At 47.3% G+C, this 19,373-nt stretch overlaps 1 protein-coding gene across 5 annotated transcripts in view; it reads right to left on the bottom strand.

Moving 5' to 3' along the window:
* Positions 1 to 19,373, bottom strand: part of SIPA1 (signal-induced proliferation-associated 1) — a 59,768-nt gene that overhangs the window by 12,213 nt on the left and 28,182 nt on the right. For 4 of the 5 annotated variants that reach the window (XM_058160440.1, XM_058160437.1, XM_058160438.1 and 1 more), the window contains exons 8-15: positions 11,084 to 11,684; positions 8,935 to 9,209; positions 6,717 to 6,944; positions 5,318 to 5,408; positions 3,280 to 3,451; positions 1,944 to 2,042; positions 1,737 to 1,812; positions 573 to 654 (exon numbers count right to left, since the gene is read on the bottom strand). In XM_058160440.1, the coding sequence (XP_058016423.1) occupies positions 573 to 654; positions 1,737 to 1,812; positions 1,944 to 2,042; positions 3,280 to 3,451; positions 5,318 to 5,408; positions 6,717 to 6,944; positions 8,935 to 9,209; positions 11,084 to 11,684 (1,624 nt within the window). The remainder of the gene's footprint in view (positions 1 to 572; positions 655 to 1,736; positions 1,813 to 1,943; positions 2,043 to 3,279; positions 3,452 to 5,317; positions 5,409 to 6,716; positions 6,945 to 8,934; positions 9,210 to 11,083; positions 11,685 to 19,373) is intronic. The other variant, XM_058160441.1, reaches the window with a different exon arrangement.

Raw genomic sequence — 19,373 nt, 5'->3', positions numbered from 1 at the left:
GAAGCAACTTAGAACTAAGGAGAAATTTCCTGACAGAACAATTAATAAGTGGAATGACTTGCCTGCAGAAGTTGTGAATGCTCCAACACTGGAAATTTTTAAGAAAATGTTGGCTAACCATCTGTCTGAGATGGTGTAGGGTTTCCTGCCTGGGCAGGGGGTTGGACTAGAAGGCCTCCAAGGTCCCTTCCAACTCTGTTGTTGTTACTTTGTTACCTCCAAGGTCCTGTCCTGCCCTATTCTATCCTATCCTAACCCAAGGTCACTTGACCACCGAGGAGCTTCCTAGCAAACGCCTGACATCCAAACGCAATGGGGGAAGCTGGATTTGCACGATTCGCTTAACAACCATGGACGGAGAAAGGTCGTAGAATAGGGGTACCGGTCGATTAACAAGCCCCCTCGCTTAAGCAGCGGAAAATTCTGCTCCCAATTGCGGCCGATAAGTCGAGGACTCCCCTGTCTCCCGCATCTCCTCGTTCGAGACCTAGGACACACCCACCCACTCCACCCCTTGTGATTTTGGGTGCGTGGGTGGGCTTCCTTCCCTCGCCTGCGTTTCTCTTCCTCACCTTCTGAAGATCGTCCTGCAGCTCCTTCAGTTTGAGCTCCAAGTACAGAACTTTGTCGGCTAGGCTGAGCGCGTGCTGGGACCTGAAAACGGGTTTGGCAAAGGAAGAGGATTGTGATAATTGTGAGTCAAATCTAGGCGTGCACAAACAAGCACACTCCGGGAAATGCGTCTCCCCACCAGCGGGCGAGCCCTCGGGCACGCTTTTTTTTTTTTTTTTTTTTAAATCCCATTCTGGGCTGGGCTGTCTTGAAAACAGTACAGATAGTCCTCGACTTGTTAACGGTCCGTTTATTGACCATTCGAAGTTACGACGGCACCGGGGGTGGGGGGGGTGGGGAAATGATTGACGACCGTTTTTTCACACTTCTGACCGTTGCAGTATTCCCCCTCCTCCCCAGGGTCACGTGATCGAACTTCTGACGTTTGGCAATGGATTTATGATCCCCTTTTGCGAACTTCTGACAAGCAAAGTCAAGGGGAAAGGCAGATTCACTTAACAACGGTGGCAAGAAACGTCATAAAATGGGACAAAACTCCCCGAACGAATGGGCTCAACTGTGGTTGTAAGTCGAGGATTACCTGTAGCTAAATCAGGGGTAAGCCACCTATGGCAACTTTACGACTGCGGACTTCAACTCCCAGAAATCCTTGCTGTTAGCATCCCCAGGATCATGTGATCAAAATTCAGACGCTTTGGCAACTGAATTTCGTACTTATGAAATTTCGTACTTATGAAATTTCCCGACAGTCAGAACAATTAACCAGCGGAACAACTTGCCTCCAGAAGTTGTGAATGCTCCAACGCTGGAAGTTTATAAGAAGAGATTGGACAACCATTTGTCTGAAATGCTGCAGAGTTTCCTGCCTAAGCAGGGGGTTGGACTAGAAGACCTCCAAGGTCCCTTCGAACTCTGTTATTCTATTCTATTCTGAATTCTGAATTCTGGGAGTTGAAGTCCACCCATTGGAAAGCAGGCTGGCTGGGGGATTCTGGGAGTTGTAGTCCATCCATCTTAAATCTGCCAAGAATTATACTGTTCCGGATAGTCTAGGAAAACGAGGTGGACAAGGTCTCCATTCCACTTTAATTCTCCCTGTTGTAGCTCAAGCTACACACACACACACACACACACACACACACAGACACAATCTTCCTTCTTACTCATCAATGGCTTGTGGCTGACTGGCGCATCTTTGAGTCCCCATGCTGCCTTCTCGATTCTCCAGGATATGCTGGCCTAAGGTCACACAGACAAAAAGGCACAGGTGAGGATGGCAAATATTAAGCTGGATGAAGGCCGCTCGGGCCACTCCAAGGATCATCAATCCACAGGGATCCACCCAGAATCGATCCACTTCCGCCACTCACCTTCGCGGGAGAGAGCTTCCAGGATGTTGTTACAAGCCGATGCCAGATTGGCGATGGAGTCCCATTCGTCTTCCAGGGACTCCCCAGCTTCAGAGAGGACTGCGGGGGGGGGAACAGGAAAGAAAGACCTTCGCCACTTGGACTGGGAGGGAGGGGCTGGCCCCGAAGACCCCCCACCCCCCCAAGAAGCTTTCTCCTTTTGGGGAAAGGGGGGAAAAAGAGTGGGAGGGAGGAAGGGGAAGGAAGAAAGAAAAGAAGGGGGAAAGGAAGAGGGTGAGTGGAAGGAAGGAAGGGGAAAAAGAAGAAAGGAAAGAAGGAAGGAAGGGGAAAAGAAGCAGGAAAGTGAGAAAGGAAGGAAGGGGAAAGGGAAAGGAAGAAAGGGAGGAAGGAAGAGAAAGAGAGGGAGGAAAGAAGGAAGAAAGAAAAGAAAGAAGGGAAGAGAAAAGGAAGCAGAAGAGAGTGCGGAAGGAAGGAAGGAAGGAAGAAAGGAAGGGGAAAAGAAACAGGAGGAAGGGTGGAGAAGGACGAGGAAGAGAGGGAGGTAGGAAGTAGAGAAAGGGAAGGAAGAATGGAAAGAGAAAGGAAAGGAAAGGGAATGGGAAGAGGAAAGGAAGGAATCAATCCTCAACGCGACCATTTTGGGGAATCCTGACCTGCTCCAAACATCCCCATCGTACCATATTGTGCACCCCCACTTTCTCTGCCCCTCCTTGTCTGTCCCCACCCCCACCCCCCCGGGATGCTGGGGCTGAGCTGGACATATAGGGAAGCCAACGCTGGTGGGGGGAGGTGTTGTGTCTTGCCCGCTCTCACAGCAGCCAGGGCCTTCTTATCTGCTCCCGAACACGGAGGAATGTATGCCTCCCGGCCCCAGTCCTGGCTCCATGCCCAGACAAGCTGAAGAGGAGGGGGCACCTCCCGGCCCCAGCCCTGGCTCCATGCCCAGGCAAACGGAGCAGCTTGACCCCTCCCCCTCCTCCACAGCATGTGAGCCTGAGGAAAGTTTATTTCCAACAGCTGCTGATTGGAGTGACCCTCGCATCAGAAGACTGGATAGGCGGAGGCAACAGAAGGAAGGGAGGGGCAGGCCTTAATGAGTGCTGAGTCATAGAGCCACACCCCATGGCCTATATAAAGGATCTGCTTTCTGGCAGTCTCTGAGTCAGGCAAAGTCGAACTTATCTTGCTGAAGTCACTTACTGGTCTCCTGCCTGCTCTGAGGACTTTGCTAGGACTTTGGGCAGAGCTGCAGAGGCAAGCCTGATTCGGATTTCCCTGACCCGGCCGTCAGCGGAGGAGTGGGACACGACAGGAGGGGATGATGACACTTCCTTACTTTTGGTGATGGAATTCCGTAGCGAAAGCGTCCGGGGTAAAAACTTATTGCTGTCACTCGCTTCCAGAGGCGGCAAGGCCTTCTCACCCGGCGGGGAAGATGAAAAGCCTTTGGCCTCCTGAGCTACCAGGCCAGGCGTGTGATGGTTGACCACAGCCTCTCTCGGATGGTCCTGCAAGCGCAACAAGGGAGAAGGAAGAGGCAGGTGAAATCTGACATGGATTGTTTTGACCAGAGAGAAAGTCACCTTTCGGAGAAATTGCAAAGTTTCTCCATCACCACCAGAGATGATATTCAGCCGGTTCGCACCAGTTCGGTTGAACCTGTAGCGGCGATCCCGGCTCCAAGTTGTGCTATTTAGGCACGTTTTTGAGGCCAGGAGTATGCGCGGAAGGTGCACGAGCGAGCAAAGTGCATGCGCGGAAGACTAGGCGCATGTGATCTGACCCAGGCTTCCTTTGAAAGTATACAACACAATCTTAGTCCCGGGGAACTTCTTTTATTCATACAGCTGTGAATTATTGTCATTTCCAGTCTGCAAGGCTTCTCAAACAGTCTTTCAGGGGGATGTTTATAAACACCCACCTTATCTCCCTTGGAATGCTGCCAGAGAACTAATTGCCACACACAGGGCAAGGCCAAATGTAGCACAGAGTCAAACAGAATTTTCCCAAAGCATTTACCGATTAGATGAACTAATAGCTTCCTGCAAAAGCTCACGTCCCGTTCGCTCCTCTTTTATGTCTTATGGGAGGGGCCAATCACCTCCAAGCCTTACTCCCAAGTCGACCCTGTTTCCTTAATTGTTCCTGTCTCCTGGCAGCTCTGCGCATTGCGCACACTGGGAACAGGCTCCCGCTGTTCTTCTGCCTCGCTGATGTCAGACTCCGGAGGCAGCAAAGAACTACCAGATGGCCTTGGCCCCCTCTCTGCCTCTGACGCAGAGCCCTCATCCGAGACTTCCCCAGACTCCAGGGCTGGCCCACGTTCCTCCCCAAACTCCTCACTGTCCGAATCTGCTGCCAGTTCTGCTGACCGCTGGTGGGCCACAACAGCAGGCATGGACAGTGTACGTGCGGTGAGCCAGTGGTAAAACCCACACCTGATCACCACCACTACCCCTGGTCCGGTCCCAGTGTGCTTTCCAAAAGGGTGTGTGTGTGTGGGGGACTACAACTTCCAGAGTTCCCAGCGGCTGTCAAGATTCATGGGAAAGGTTTTTCCTGACAGCTCTTCCAGGGAGGGGTAGATCATACAGGGCCTCTGGTGGCTCAACAGACTAATGCAGTCTGTTATTAACACAGCTGCTTGCAATTACTGCAAGTTCAAGTCCCACCAGGCCCAAGGTTGACTCAGCCTTCCATCCTTTATAAGGTAGGTAAAATGAGGACCCAGATTGTTGGGAGCAATAAAAGTTGACTTTGTATATAATATACAAATGGATGAAAACTATTGCTTAACACAATGTAAGCCGCCCTGAGTCTTCGGAGAAGGGCGGGATATAAATTCAAATTAAAAAAAAAAAGCGAACCCAACATTTTTGTTTGTTAAGTGAGAAATCTGCTAAGTGACCAAAAAAATTCTGGTCCCCGTTTGTTTTTGTAAGTCGAGGACTCTCTATATCAGAGGTCTCCAACCTTGGCAACTTGAAGACTTGTGGACTTCAATTCCCAGAATCCCTCAGCCAGCAAAGCTGAACCAACTAGGGCAGGGCTCTCCAAGCTTGGCCACTTTAAGACTTGTGGACTTCAACTCCCAGAATCCCTCAGCCAGCAAAGCTGGCTGAGGAATTCTGGGAGTTGAAGTCCACAAGTCTTCAAGTGGCCAAGGTTGGAGACCCCTGCTCTATATTACCATTTTGTGAAGGCAGCAATTGCCTCTCAGGGGAATAAGCATCTTTTGGGATTAAGTTGATTCTCTTATGACAGGTGTGGGTCTCTCTGAGAATGTCCTGCATTCTCATGGGGTCAGGCAAGATGGCCTTTGAGGTGCCCCCCGCCCCCCCCGCCCTCGACACCCGATTCTATGAAACACTTACCAGATCTCGATCCGGGAGGACCTTGGGAGTGGTTGCCAAAATGATATCTGGGGGAGGATTGGACGTAAGAGAGAAACCTTTGGGTGGAATCCTGCAAAGACCACAAACGTTTGGTTATAGGAGAAGGAATAAGGAGAAGGAATCAACCGAGTCAGAATTCAAAAGGGAAACTATCAATATTTGAACAGAAACGGCCCTCTCCCTGCTTTGCATGACTCAAATTTGGCACCCATGGCAAATTCCAGGTGTCCTTCCTGTTGCAGGAAAGGTAAAATAGGGAAAAATTTAAAATCTGAAGCGATACTCAGACCAAACTTTTCATCCACCCTACTGCAGAGTTACATAAAGTGGAGGAAAAACTCCCCCCAGCTCCACAGGAAAAACTAGACTGAAATCCTTTCCGCTGTCATCATGGATTCATTTTATTTTTTTTGACGACTAATCTAGCTCGGCGATTTCCTGAACAAGCTTCCACGTGAATTCGAACTCAGCCCGCCTCTTTTCTTGTCTCGAATCCAGGACCCGGCCGGCCGGATGCTAAAAAATGCAAGTATTTATTAAAGGTGACCTCTGATCTCCCTAAATAATCCCAGCGTCTCCTGTTGTAAAAATCCAAATTGTTCACCCGCTGTTTTTTTCTCCGCTCGGCTGGAGAGCCCTCGTTCGGCGGTGCCGCGGGAGCCGAGTTCAAATCCTCCCCACCCACAGCTCAACCAGCCAGGGGTTGGGGGTTAGGCCGGCTGCGAGAAACATGCTGTTCTGTCCTCCCTCGCCTCCATCCAAATGATGGCTTAATTAGCCGTCAGTATCAGCTCTGGCAGCAGAATAGCCAGCGTCTGCCAAGAGCCTCCGTTATCTTCCACGACGCTGGTGAGTCACCCAGGAACAAACATCAGCTCTTAATCAGTGGATTTGCCTGTTACAAAGAGACACAGCAGCTCTGGCTGCCTTTTATATCCTGTGGGGTGTGGCTCCATGACTCAGCACTTCCTAGGCCTGCCCCACCCCTGCTTCTGTTGTTCCCTCCTCTCCTGCCTACGAAACCTAGGGTCCAGCCAGGCCTGATTGCCGTCAGCTGGGTCTGCAGGCGTGGCCTCGGGGAGGAGGGAAGAGTCAGGGGACGGAGGCCTCATTATCTCCTCCACCTGGCCTGCCTCTAGCTCCTGGAGCTGAGCCAGGGAAGCCGGTGCTCCCGAGGTAAGTCCTGATGGCCCTTCCCCCTCACTTTCCAAGTCACTTTCTGGCAGCAGGCCCGGCTCAGGGGGCGCAGACACAACACATGCTTTCGAGTCCAGAAATACCACAAGGTAGAAGAGAGAAGGACAGAGGCGGAAGGGCCCCTCAGCTAAGATGGAAGGGTGTACGGGCAAGTTGCGATTAAAATGACGGGGTTCCTTACGGGTCGGGAGGGGCTGGGGTTTGGTCGCTGTGGCTCTGTAAGAATTCGGTCCTCTCTTCGGCCAAGAGGTGAGGCGCCCCATCCTGCAGGGACAAGGAATGTAGGAGTTGAAAGGTGGCCGGTTTGAAGACTACTTCGCTGGCTGGCCGGCTTAGTTCGGTGTCTCCGACCGGCGGTTCGCTCCTCCGCTTCTCCTGCAGCGATTTCTGGTAGAGCTCCGAGAAACTCCTGCACCAAAGAAAGCGAAAAGAATTGAGGGCGCAAGATCGCACACGGGACGGAGGGCGATAAAAACATTTTTTTAAAAAAGTGTTTTGAGCTTTTCCAAAATAAGACTGGACAATCATTTGACCGGTCTTAAGATCTCCTGCCTTGAGGAAAGGGTGGGACTAGAAGCCGTCCTTTCTACCATGGTGATTCTATCTTCTAGGTTTTAAAAGGGCCCTTCTTGCAGATGTTTTATCGCCCAGGTAGGGAACATCATCAGTGCTGGAATGAAGGGGAGGTTGCAGAAGGGAGGAGGAGGAGGAAAATAGGAGGAAGAGGAGAAGAGGAAGAGAAGGAAGAGGATAAGAAGAGGAGGAGGTTGGCGACTGTGGGGTCCTTAGTGTCGTGTCCCACTCCTCCGCTGACGGCCGGGTCAGGGAAATCCGAATCAGGCTTGCCTCTGCAGCTCTGCCAAAGTCCTAGCAAAGTCCTCAGGACAGGCAGGAGACCAGAAAGTGACTTCAGCAAGATATGTTTAGACTTTGCCTGACTCAGAGACTGCCAGAAAGCAGATCCTTTATATAGGCCATGGGGTGTGGCTCCATGACTCAGCACTTATCCAGGCCTGCCCCTCCCTTCCTTCTGACGCCGCCGTCTATCAAGTCTTCTGACGCGAGGGTCACTCCAGTCGGCAGCTGTTGGCAATTGACCTCCCTCAGGCTCACATGCTGTGGAGGAGGGGGAGGGGTCTAGTTGCTCCGTTTGCCTGGGCATGGAGCCAGAGCTGGGGGCTGGAGATACTTCCTCCTCTTCAGCCTGTCTGGGCATGGAGCCAGGGCTGGGGCCGGGAGGCATACTAGAACATTCCTCCGTGTTCGGAAGCAGATAAGAAGGCCCCGGCCGTGGTGAGATCGGACGAGACACAACACTTAGTGCTTTCTGAGCTTGGTGGTTTTCTTGCAGGCATTTCATGACCCAACTAGGTAACATAATCAGTGCTAGAATGAGGAGGAGGAGGAGGAGGAAGAAGAAGGAGGAGGAGGAGGAGAAGAAGAAGAAGAAGAAGAAGAAGAAGAAGAAGAAGAAGAAGAAGAAGAAGAAGAAGAAGAAGAAGAAGAAGAAGAAGAAGAAGAAGAAGAAGAAGAAGAAGAAGAAGAGGAGGAAGAAGAAGAAAAGGACTATGGAATCCTTGGTGCTCTCTGAACTTGATGGGTTTTTTTGCCGACGTTTCATTATCTAACTAGATAACATCATCAGAGCTAGAAGGAAGTGGGGATTGTGGGGAGGAGGAGGAGGAGAACTGTGGGGTCTTAGTGCTTTCTGAGCTTGGTGGTTTTCTTGCAGACATTTCATGAACCAACTATGTAACATCATCAGTGCTAGAATGGTGAGTCACCAAGGAACAAACATCAGCTCTTAATCGGTGGATTTGCCTGTTACAAAGAGACACAGCAGCACACTGATGTTGTTACTTAGTTTGGTAATGAAATCTCTGCAGGAAAACAACGAAGCTCAGAATCTTGATACCAAGAGTGACAATAGCCAAGATTAAAAAAAAAAGTCCGGAAGTGTTTCCTCTTTTGGAGAAAAATCAAGTCAAGCCCATTTAAAGTCGGCGAAAAAACCCGATCCCATTTGATTACCTATCAGCCGCCAAAACCTCCTTGCCAAACAGAATTCCTGTCATCATTCGGCAAAGATTAAACTTCTCCAGCTTGGGGAGATATTTAACACCCGTCTAGGCGAGTTGGGCAGGATGGGTTCTGTAGTCTTGACGGTGAGAACTGTCGTCCCCGCAGAATTGCAAGCTGCGCAATTATTAGGGAACCCCGGCAGAGGATTAACATAGCTGTTGCATACTTTTACTTATATATATATATATATTTTTCTTTCATAATGTGTTGTTTTTATTTATGACGATGTTTGTATATACTGTTGTGACAAAAAAAAAAAAAAAAAAAAAGAAGGGCCCCGGAGGCCCCGTGTGTATGATTGTCACGTATCTGTTTACCTTCTGGGCCTTCCGTTTTCATCTGGAGGAACAACGGTGATAGTGACTTTTTTCGCCGTCCGCAGGAGTTCGGTGGTCTGAGGGGGCGTCAATCCAGGCAAGGGTCTTTCGCACACACGGACCAGGCGGGCCCCCGGTTGGAGCCCGGCTTTTTCCGCGAAGGTGAAGCGTTCCACTTCGGTGACAAACCCTTCGTGGTCCATTTGGAAACCCAACTGGCCAACGCCATTCCGTAAGAGGGTCAGTTCTCGGGTCTCGCACCCGCGGGTCACCAACTGGCAGAGGAAGGCAAGGAGTGGGGGTTAGATTGGGGTAGATTGCAGGGGTGACACTAAAATATATTCTTTTAACGATCGCAGAATCCCTTGTGGGGAACTGAATGGAGCTAGCCGAGTGTTTTACTGGCCAGATACCCTCCCTGTTGCCAGTGCGGAGTTTTGTTCAGCAGATAAATTCTCATTGAGAGAGAGAAATATATGCCTCTACCTAGGATCGAACTCACAGCCTCCTGATTGGGAGGCGGGAAATCCACCTCTAGGCCGCCGCACCACTCCTGGTGATACCGAACTATAATCTTATCGTATTTTATGTCTCTATATAAGTGAAAGGATTGTATTTTATTCCAATTTCATTTGAAACTGTGTTTTATTCCGATTTGATTTTCAATCGTGTTGAAAATTTAAAATTTCTTTTTAAATTGTCCTTTAGCAGATTTTAGTAATAATTTGTGTCTGGAACTCGGCACTTTGGCCCAAGGGCTGATCAATAAAGTAAAGGGAAGGGAAAGGAGAGTGGGGCGGGAGGTAAAGGCCAAGCGATTTTCAAGGATGGCACAAAACCTTTTGGCGAATGGCTCTGTGGTTTTTGAGAGGGTTGGGCACAGCCGTGAGCGAGCCGGACTAGCAAGGGGGAGGCTCCGAGTTCTAATCCTCCCTTAGGCAAAGAAGCCCCTGAGGCGACTTTAAACCAGGGGTGTCAAACTCAAAAGCCCGTGGGCTGCATCCAGCCCGCAGGCGCGCCCTGGAAACAGCGAAGGACTGGCCCCGCGGTACATCTGCCAGTGAAAACCGAGCTCCGGGAGAGCACGCATGGCCTCCCGAGCTGTTTTCGCTGGCAGTGGGTTGTAGGAGGCTGTCACGGCCAAAACCAGAGCCTCGATGAGCGACGTGGAGCCGGCCACGTCCACTTTGGCCACCCGCCTGAGGTCAAAACACAACCCGGCTGCGGTCCCTCAAATGAAATCGAGTTGGACGCCCCTGTTTTAGGCCAAGTGTTTATCTCCGCCACTTTTATCTCATGTGGACTTCAACTCCCAGAATTCCCCAGCCGGCAAGAGAGAGTTGAAACCCACATCCCGTCAAAGGACTTTTTAATGCTGGTGGGGTGTTGTAGTCCAGGTATCTTCACGTGGCCCCAAATTGAGAAATTCTGCTTTCTGGGTCAGAGGAGCTGTGGGTCCTACGTACGGCATACTAAAACGAAAGCTTTCTAAGTCGTAGTATGGGTAGTCCTCGACTTACGACCGCAACGGAGCCCCAAATTTACGTCGGCGAGCGAGACAGCTGTCAAGGGTAACGCTGCCGCGTTTTACGACCTTACTTGCCGCCGTTGCTGAGTGAATCACGGCAGTCGTTAAGTTAGTCACACGGTTGTTAAATGAATCTGGCTTTCCCAATGATTTTGCTTGACAGAAGATCGCCAAAAAAAAAAAAAGGGGGTGTGTGTTTCCACATGACCCCAGGACACTGCAACCGTCATAAATATGAGTCAGTTGCCAAGCATCTAAATTTTTATTCTTATTTATTATTTATTTATTTTATTTTATTTATTTTATTTTTTTATTTTAAATAAATAAATAAAATAAATAAATAAAGAATTTTTATTCGGGTTATAAGTGAGAAAACCAGCCCACCGTCTCTCTTTTCCAGTACCGTTGTAACGTCGGATGGTCACCAAACGAGCGGTTGCAAGTTGAGGACTACCTGTACACACCACATCGCCTCTGAGCATGTGGAGAGTGCAATGCCCTCCCAGCAGGAAGAACTGTAAGCCCACCCCGGATCTAAAATTCCAGAAGGAGCAACATTTTCCCCTCACAAAAGGAATTCTAGAAAAAGAGGCGAATTTGCAAAAAAAACCAAACACCTACTTGTAGCCGATGGACGATATCGCGAATGTCGGAGGCCTGGCCCTCGTCCACACGCATGCAAATATAATCCCCGGTTTCGTAATAAAGGTCCAAGGTACAACTCTCCGAAAAAGTCCAAGCCAAGATATCCCGGCACGAGCAGTTAAAAACCACTCTCTTCTCACGGGCATCAATGAGGACTAGAAACTCCGAGGAGATGCCCAGCAAGCACCGGAGATCCGACGTCTTGCTGTTGGGTTCTTTGCTCCCGTCCCGGGCCCAGACGCCCCACACCAAGGCGCCCGCGCTGTGGGCCTCGGCCCCCTTGGGAACTTTAGACTTCTCGCGTTTCTTGGCCGCCGGCAAAGTGATCAGAGGCCGGCGGGACGTCGAGGCCTCCAAAGTGCTGGTGGTGACGTGGTTGAGCGCCAGGTCGCGGAGATACTCCTGGCGCGTCCGGGTAGCCATGGCGTGGAACTTGCCCGACCGCTCGGCGGAGTTTTCGGCGTTGATCACCTTGGCGAGGAGAAGGTCCCGGAAAGCCGGACCCTTCGTGAACGAGTTCTCGGCCGGAATGCAAGGCCCGAAGTGCGGGATGTCCTCGGTGCAGCTGACCGCCACGCTGGATGGAGAAGAAGGAAAATGGTCATTGAAGGCGTCACCGGGGAATTTTAACGCCACTGGACGGAGAGCTGTTTTTGAGTCTCTGGGTCACCAGCGGCAAAAGCCACATACAGATATAGGTTATGACCTCCCGGATATTTGTGCCCATTGTACAGATTGGAAACACTGAGGCGTTTAGATTTAGTGTCCTCCTGATTTACTTTTGTGGCCTCCTTACAAGCAAAGTCGATTCACTTAACAACCGTGTTACTAATTTAACAACTGCGGTGATTCACTTAATGGGGGGACAGTAAAGATTGTAAAAGCGGGCAAAATTCACTTTAACAAATGTTTCGCTTAGCAACAGCAATGTTGGGCTCCGTTGTGGTCATAAGTCGAGGACTATCTGTACTCTACAATCTCTTTTTTAAAATTTTTAATTTTTTAAAAAAATTTTTTTTACTTCTTTAGTTTAAATGCAAACTAGAGGTAGTCCTCGACTTATGACCATAATTGGGACCAGAATGCTTGCTGCTAAGCGAGGAAGTGGTTAAGTGAGTTGTGTATGTGTGTTTGTAGAGGAAAGGTACACAAAAAAAATTAAAAGAAAAATTAAAGGAAAAAATTAAAAGAAAAAAAGACTAACCAAAGAATTGCCTGGTGGAAATTTATGACCGTTCCTGCAGTGCCCCCTAGTGGCCTGCAGGAACAGAGACTGCAAAAGCTCCAAATTAAAAAAAAACATACAGGTAGTTCTCCACTTACAACCATAATTGAGCCCAAAATTTCTATTCCTAAGCAAGACATTTCACAATGATTTGTCTGATGGACTGGACAACCATTTGTCTGAAATAGTATACGGTCTCCTGCTCTAGCAGGGGGTTGGACTAGAAGACCTCCATGGTCCCTTCCAACTCTATTATTCTACTCTCTACATTCTAACCTTTCTTGCCAGTTGTTAAATTGAATCACTGCAGTTGTTAAGTTAGTAACATGGTCATTAAGTGAATCTAGCTTCCCCATTATCAGGAGGTCACAAAAGGGGATCACATGACCCCGGGACATTGCAACTGCCTTAAGTACATGCCAGTTGCCGATTGTCCGAAGTTTGATCACATGACCATGGGAATTCTGCCATGGTCGTATGTGTGAAAAACGGTCATAAACCACCTTTTCCAGTGCTGCTGTAACTTTGTCTATGCAGATTCTCAGTGCTTTTTTTCAAGAGCTGAAGAAGCTTCTTGGATGAGAAGCGAAACGTCTTCAAAGACAAACAAGGAAGTCCAGTTGCCTCTTGTTGTAACTTTGAACAGTCAACTAAATCAGGGATCACCAACCTTTCGGACCTCAGGGATCACTAAATTCATAATTTTAAATCCTGCGGACCACTAATATGACTTTTTTAAAAAGATAAGTAATGTAATATAAACATGGAAATAATTTTTCTACGGACCACCACAATTTTCTCGCGGACCACCAGTGGTGACCACTGAACTAAATCCTCCTCCTCTTTTAACCACCCCATAATCCCCTTGTGGGGTGGAGTCTGGGCAACTGAGCTAGCAGAGTATTTAGTGGCCAGATGCCTTTCCTGTTGCCAATGCGGAGTTTTGTTCAGCAGATATATTCTCATCGTGCCCAGAGAGAGTAATCCTTGCCTCTACCTAGGATCGAACTCACAGCCTCCTGATTGTGAGGCGGGAGCTCCACCTCTAGGCCACAGCACCACTCATTGGGACAGTCACTAAATGAACGGTTATAACTCGAGAACCACCCATACAAGACAGCTGCGTTGGTGTACATTTTTTTTTAATTTGCTTTTATATCCCGCCCTTCTCCGAAGACTCAGGGCGGCTTACACTATGTTAGCAATAGTCTTCATTCTATTTGTATATTTATATACAAAGTCAACTTATTGCCCCCAACAATCTGGGTCCTCATTTTACCTACCTTATAAAGGATGGAAGGCTGAGTCAACCTTGGGCCTGGTGGGACTAGAACCTGCAGTAATTGCAGGCAGCTGCTGTTAATAACAGACTGCATTAACAGTCTGAGCCACAGAGGCCCATCAATAGCATCTTACATCAATGCAACCTCATTTATGGATTACGAAGGAAAAAGCTGGAAAGGAGATGGCTATCATATTCACAGCGGATTCCTGGAGCACAATTTTTTTGTAAAATCAGGCAATCTTTTTTTAAAAAAAAAAAATGCTAAGAATTGCTGTGCTGTTTGAGCAGAGCAAGCCAGCAAATGGGTGACCTACTTAAGATTAGTGGATAAAAGATTCAGGAAAGAAAATGGAATTTCATTGCACAGCTTTGATCGGTGGAAGACTCCGTCACGAAGCAGACCGAACAGCTCTAAAGGAATTTTAAACAATTGTGACATCCGCCTTTGAACCCTCCCGATTCAGGGGCAATCTATCGGTAATTTGCCAAATAGCAGAAGAAAACACTTCCTGCCTTTTCCTGCTTGGGAAAAACAGGATACAGGTAGCTCTTGATCAACGATGGCAATTGGGACCCAGAATTCCTGCGATGCAGGAATAAAGCACGAGGACACTGCTCAACGACAGCAATCCCTGCAGTTCTGGCTGCCATCGTTAACTGAATCCCACATGTCACGGGATGAGGCAATTTTCTCACAAACCGTATCACAGAATCATAGTGGTGTAATAACAGAATAACAGCAAAGAATGTTCTTCCTGCCCCAACTCAGAAAGCTCAACCTGCCCAAGGAGCTGCTGATTCAGTTCTACAGAGGAATTACTGAGTCCGTCATCTGTACCTCCATAACTGCCCGATTTGGTTTTGCAACCCAACAAGACAGACAGAGACTTCAGAGGATCATTAGAACTGCAGAAAAAACAATGGCTACCAACCTGCCTTCCATTGAGGACCTGTATACTGCATGAGTCAAAAAGAGGGCTGGGAAAGTATCTACAGACCCCTCGCATCCTGGACATAAACTGTTTCAACTCCTACCCTCAAAACGACGCTATAGAGCACTGCACACCAGAACAACTAGACACAAGAACAGTTTTTTCCCGAAGGCCATCACTCTGCTAAACAAATAATTCCCTCAACGCTGTCAAACTATTTACTAAATCTGCACTACTATTAATCTTCTCATCGTTCCCACCACCCAATCTCCTTCCACTTATGACTGTATGACTGTAACTTCGTTGCTTGTATCCTTACGATTTACATTGATATTGTTTCCTGATTGCTTATTTGTATTCTATGACTATCATTAAGTGTTGTACCTTAGAATTCTTGATGAACGTATCTTTTCTTTTATATCCACTGAGAGCATATGCACCAAAGACAAATTCCTTGTGTGTCCAATCATACTTGGTCAATTAAAAATTCTATTCTATTCTATAATAGACTAACAGAGTTGAAAGGGCCTCTGGTGGCTCAGCAGACTAAGTCTGTTTGTTATTAACACAGCTGCTTGCAATTACTGCAAATTCAAGTCCCACCAGGCCCAAGGTTGACTCAGCCTTCCATCCTTTATAAGGTAGATAAAATGAGGACCCAGATTGTTGGGGGCAATAAAAGTTGACTTTGTATATAATATACAAATGGATGAAGACTATTGCTTAACACAGTGTAAGCCGCCCTGAGTCTTCGGAGAAGGGCGGGATATAAATTCAAATTAAAAAAAAAAGAAAAGGGACCTTGGAGGTCTTCTAGTCCAGGGGGTCTCCAACCTTGGCAACTTTATGAAAAGACTGTACAGCCACCCGTTTAAAATTGTACAGGGTCTCCTGCTTGAGCATGGGGCTGGACTAGAAGACCTCGAAGGTCCCTTCCAACTCTTGTTATTCAGTTATTCTGTTATACGGTTTGTCCAATCTTTTCTTGAAAACCCTCCAGAGATGGAGGGATGGCAGTTCTTTCTTTAAAATAATATCTAAAGATATGAGTGCTGTTGATTTGCCTTCTGAGAAACATTAATTCCGTAAGAGAACCAAGCCAGCTTCTCCGGTCACGTACATGCATGAAAGGATTTCTAGTCCACATTAAGAAAGCAATTCTTAAGAACAGACACATTTTGAAAAAAAAAAAAAAAAGCTTTCAAGAAATTTCCTTCTGGTATGATCTCTACACAAAGAGCGTCTTTCATGCACAAAATGACTACAGGAAAATACGAGTATTTTCCAAAAACACAGCTTTCTCGCTCAAAGAAACGCAGCAATTCAACGTATTTAGGACATGAGGGCACTTTTCATAAATGGCTGGTGATGTCGAGAATGCCACCAGTTTTCTGAGTGACCCCACAACGAGGCACTTCAGTTGTACGGCCCGATTTGTTTGAATCTTTTTTTTTTTTTACTTGCGAAAGGAAACACAGACTGCAACTCGGTTCCTGCGCATTTTCATTCTCAAAACCCGACCATTTCTGTGCGTAATGGAAGCAAAAGATCAGAGGAAGAGAGAACTGCCTCAGACCACGGAAAGAATTAAAAAAAGAAGAAAAAAACCCCACAATCAAGATGCGAAATTCTACTGATAGGAAATAGATGGCATGCAAGTAGTTGTTTTTTTTCCTCTTTAATAACTCACTGAACCCAATCAAGGTTTCATAGAATTCTAATTTTGATTTTATTTGTATCCTGCCTTTATTTGTTTTACAAATAACTCAAGGGAGGGGACGTATCCCAAACACTTTTCCTCCTTCTATTTTCCCCCCCACAACAACCCTGTGAGGTAGGCCCAGAGGGAGAGGAGGACAGGCCCAAAAATCACCCAGCTGGTTTTGGGGCTAAGGCAGGACTAGAACTCACCGTCTTCTTCTTTCTAGTCTGGTGCCTTAACCATTAGACATCAGGCGTCTCCACACCTGGCAACTTTTAAGACATGTGGACTTCAACTCCCAGAATTCTCCAGCCATGGCTGGCTCGGGGATTCTGGGAGTTTTATCCCAGATATCCCAAGGATACCACGGTTATGGAATATTGCTTCTGGGTCAGAGAAGCTGTTGGTCCTATGCGCAGCATCCTAAAATTAAAAGTTTCTAAGTCATAATACAGATAGTCCTTGACTTATGACTGTATGTATGTATGTATGTATGTATGTATGTATGTATGTATGGGGGGGGGAAGAGAGATAGAAATAGAGATGAGAGATAAGAGAGAGGGAGAGAGATGGAGACGATGGAAGGGAGAGAGATTGAGATGAGAGAGAGATGGAGATGAGAGATGAGAGAGAGAGAGAGATGGAGATATAGATAAGAGAGATGAGAGAGAGAAAGATGAGAGATGGAGATGAGAGATGAGAAACAGAGAGAGAGAGATGAAGCTATAGATGAGAGAGATGAGAGAGAGAGATAGAAGAGAGAGATATGGAGATGATAGATAGAGATAGTTAGGAGAAAGAGAGAGAGAGAGATGATAGATGAGAGACAGAGAGATGAGAGAAAGAGGGAGGGAAATAGAGATAGATAGATAGATAGATAGATAGATAGATAGATAGGTAGGTAGGTAGGTAGGTAGGTAGGTAGGTAGGTAGGTAGATAGATAGATAGATAGATAGATAGATAGATAGATAGATAGATAGATAGATAGATAGATAGATAGATAGATAGATAGATAGATAGATAGATACAAACGTAAAATTAGCGTCAGCATCTCTAACTCTGTTTGGACATCGGCTGCACAATTCCGTAACATGAATCAGTACCCAAGTGTCTGAATTTTGATCACATAGTATGGGGATGCTGCAATGATTGTAAGCGTGAAAAACATTCGTAAATCTTTTTTTTTTCCTCCTCCCAGGGCCATTGTAACATTGAAGGGTCCCTAAATGAACTGTTGTAAACAGAGGACTAACAGTAAAAGGGGTGCGAATTTAAGACGGTTGCAGAAACCCAGGGGTCACCTGGTCCCTTATCTGCCACCTTCCCAGGTGGCCTCCTAACAAAGCAGTCAGCGGAGGAAACTTGGATTCACATTAACAAACGCACGATTTGCTTAAGAACCGCAGTGATTCACTTAACGAATTGCAACAACGGGAGGCGGCTCACTTAACAACCCCCTTGCTTAGCAAAAGGGTCCCCAATTGAGGTTGCAAATCAAAGACTACTTGTAAACCTTGCGTTTATTTCCTGAACTTCAGTCTTCAAAAAGATAAAAAACAAGAAAGTCCAGTTGCCTCTTGAAAAACAAAGCACCTTTGAGACAACCATGACCTGGATAACGGAGAATCTCTACAGATTTTTAGCTACACAATTTGGGATGGATACCCTTGGAATGGTGTGGGAGTAGGAAAGGATTTGCAGAGGAAAAATTGCAGACTACAGGAACCATTTACACCACTCAGGCGACCCTGAGGACACAGACAAACCTCCAAGTGGCCTTACACAATGTAAGCCGCCCTGAGTCTTCGGAGAAGGGCGGGATATAAATGTAAATTTAAAAAAAAAACCCGACCCTCTAAAGGGATGCAAATGACCAGCTGCCTGCAAGGAGTATCAATCCTTCCCTTCCCCACCATCCAGTCAGAACTGAAGAAGCTTCTTGGATGAGAAGCAAAACATCTTCAAAAGAAAAACCAGAAAGTCCAGTTGCCTCTTGAAAAAAAAAAAAAAGCACTTTTGGGACCACCACGACCTTGGATGATTGACAATCTCTACAGATTGTAGAGATTTCCTGAGCAGGATTTTCTAGGATAATCAAATAAGGGCAAGCAATTCACCTCTGCAAAATGAGGAGGTAACAGGAACAGCATTGGAAGGGACCTTGGAGGTCATCTAGATCAACCCCCTGCTCTAGCAGGACACCTGCACTAGGGATTCGAACCGCCGAATTGCCGACCTTTCTGATCGATAAGGAGATTTGGCTCCGACTCAAAACTTTTATTTGGAGGTGTTTTGAACCTGCAAACTCTTCTTATAATTTGCGCGCTCCAGACAGGATGATTAAAAAAAAGCAAACACACACCAAAAAACACCCTTTGACAAAAATAAAGGCACAGTCATTTCCCATAAGTGCAGAACTCAGGGTGCAAATGATTTCTGAATCATGCTCAAAACCACAGCACCTTCAACCGAGAGGCCCACTTGTGCGCGCAAAGTTTTCCAACACATCACATGCGAAAGTGTGAATCAACACGAGAACTTTATGTTGCGGTCCGCCAGCAGCCTGCAGAGCTGGCAACGGAGTCGGACAGCGACGAGGCTGAGGAAGAGCGTGGTTCAGTCCTGGAGGCTGGGGAAGGCCCGGATGAGGGCTCTGCGTCGGAGGCAGAGATGGAGTGAGATGCGGACTCCGGAGCCTCCAGAGGCTGACAGTAGTGAGGCAGAGGAACAGGAGGAGCCTGTTCCTAATGCACACATGAGAAGAGCTGCCAGGAGGCAAGAACAGCTCAAGCAAAAAGGACGACTCGGGAGTAAGGCCAAGAGATGATTGGCCAATCCCATAAGCCTTAAAAGACCAGCAACGGCGTTTGGGCTCTTTGTCGGAAAACAACGTTGATAGACTTGCTCCTTGTCTTGCTGCATTTATTTCTTGTCGGCGTCTTCTGCTTTTGAACTTTTGCCAAGAAAAGGCCTTTGGCAGTTTACCTAATTAAGACCAAGGTTGGTGATAAGACTGAAGAATTATGTTGGGAAGAATTTGCTTTGATTTAGTTTGGACGACGCTGAGAATGAGTTTAACTCTCAGCTGTTCTAATAAAGTTTGCTTGTTTTTAAACTGACT

Source organism: Ahaetulla prasina, chromosome 17 (genome assembly GCF_028640845.1).
Source record: "Ahaetulla prasina isolate Xishuangbanna chromosome 17, ASM2864084v1, whole genome shotgun sequence".
In the NCBI taxonomy this organism is placed as follows: domain Eukaryota; kingdom Metazoa; phylum Chordata; class Lepidosauria; order Squamata; family Colubridae; genus Ahaetulla; species Ahaetulla prasina.
The sequence above is the reverse complement of the archived record's forward strand: the minus strand, read 5'-3'. Positions and strand labels throughout refer to the sequence as shown.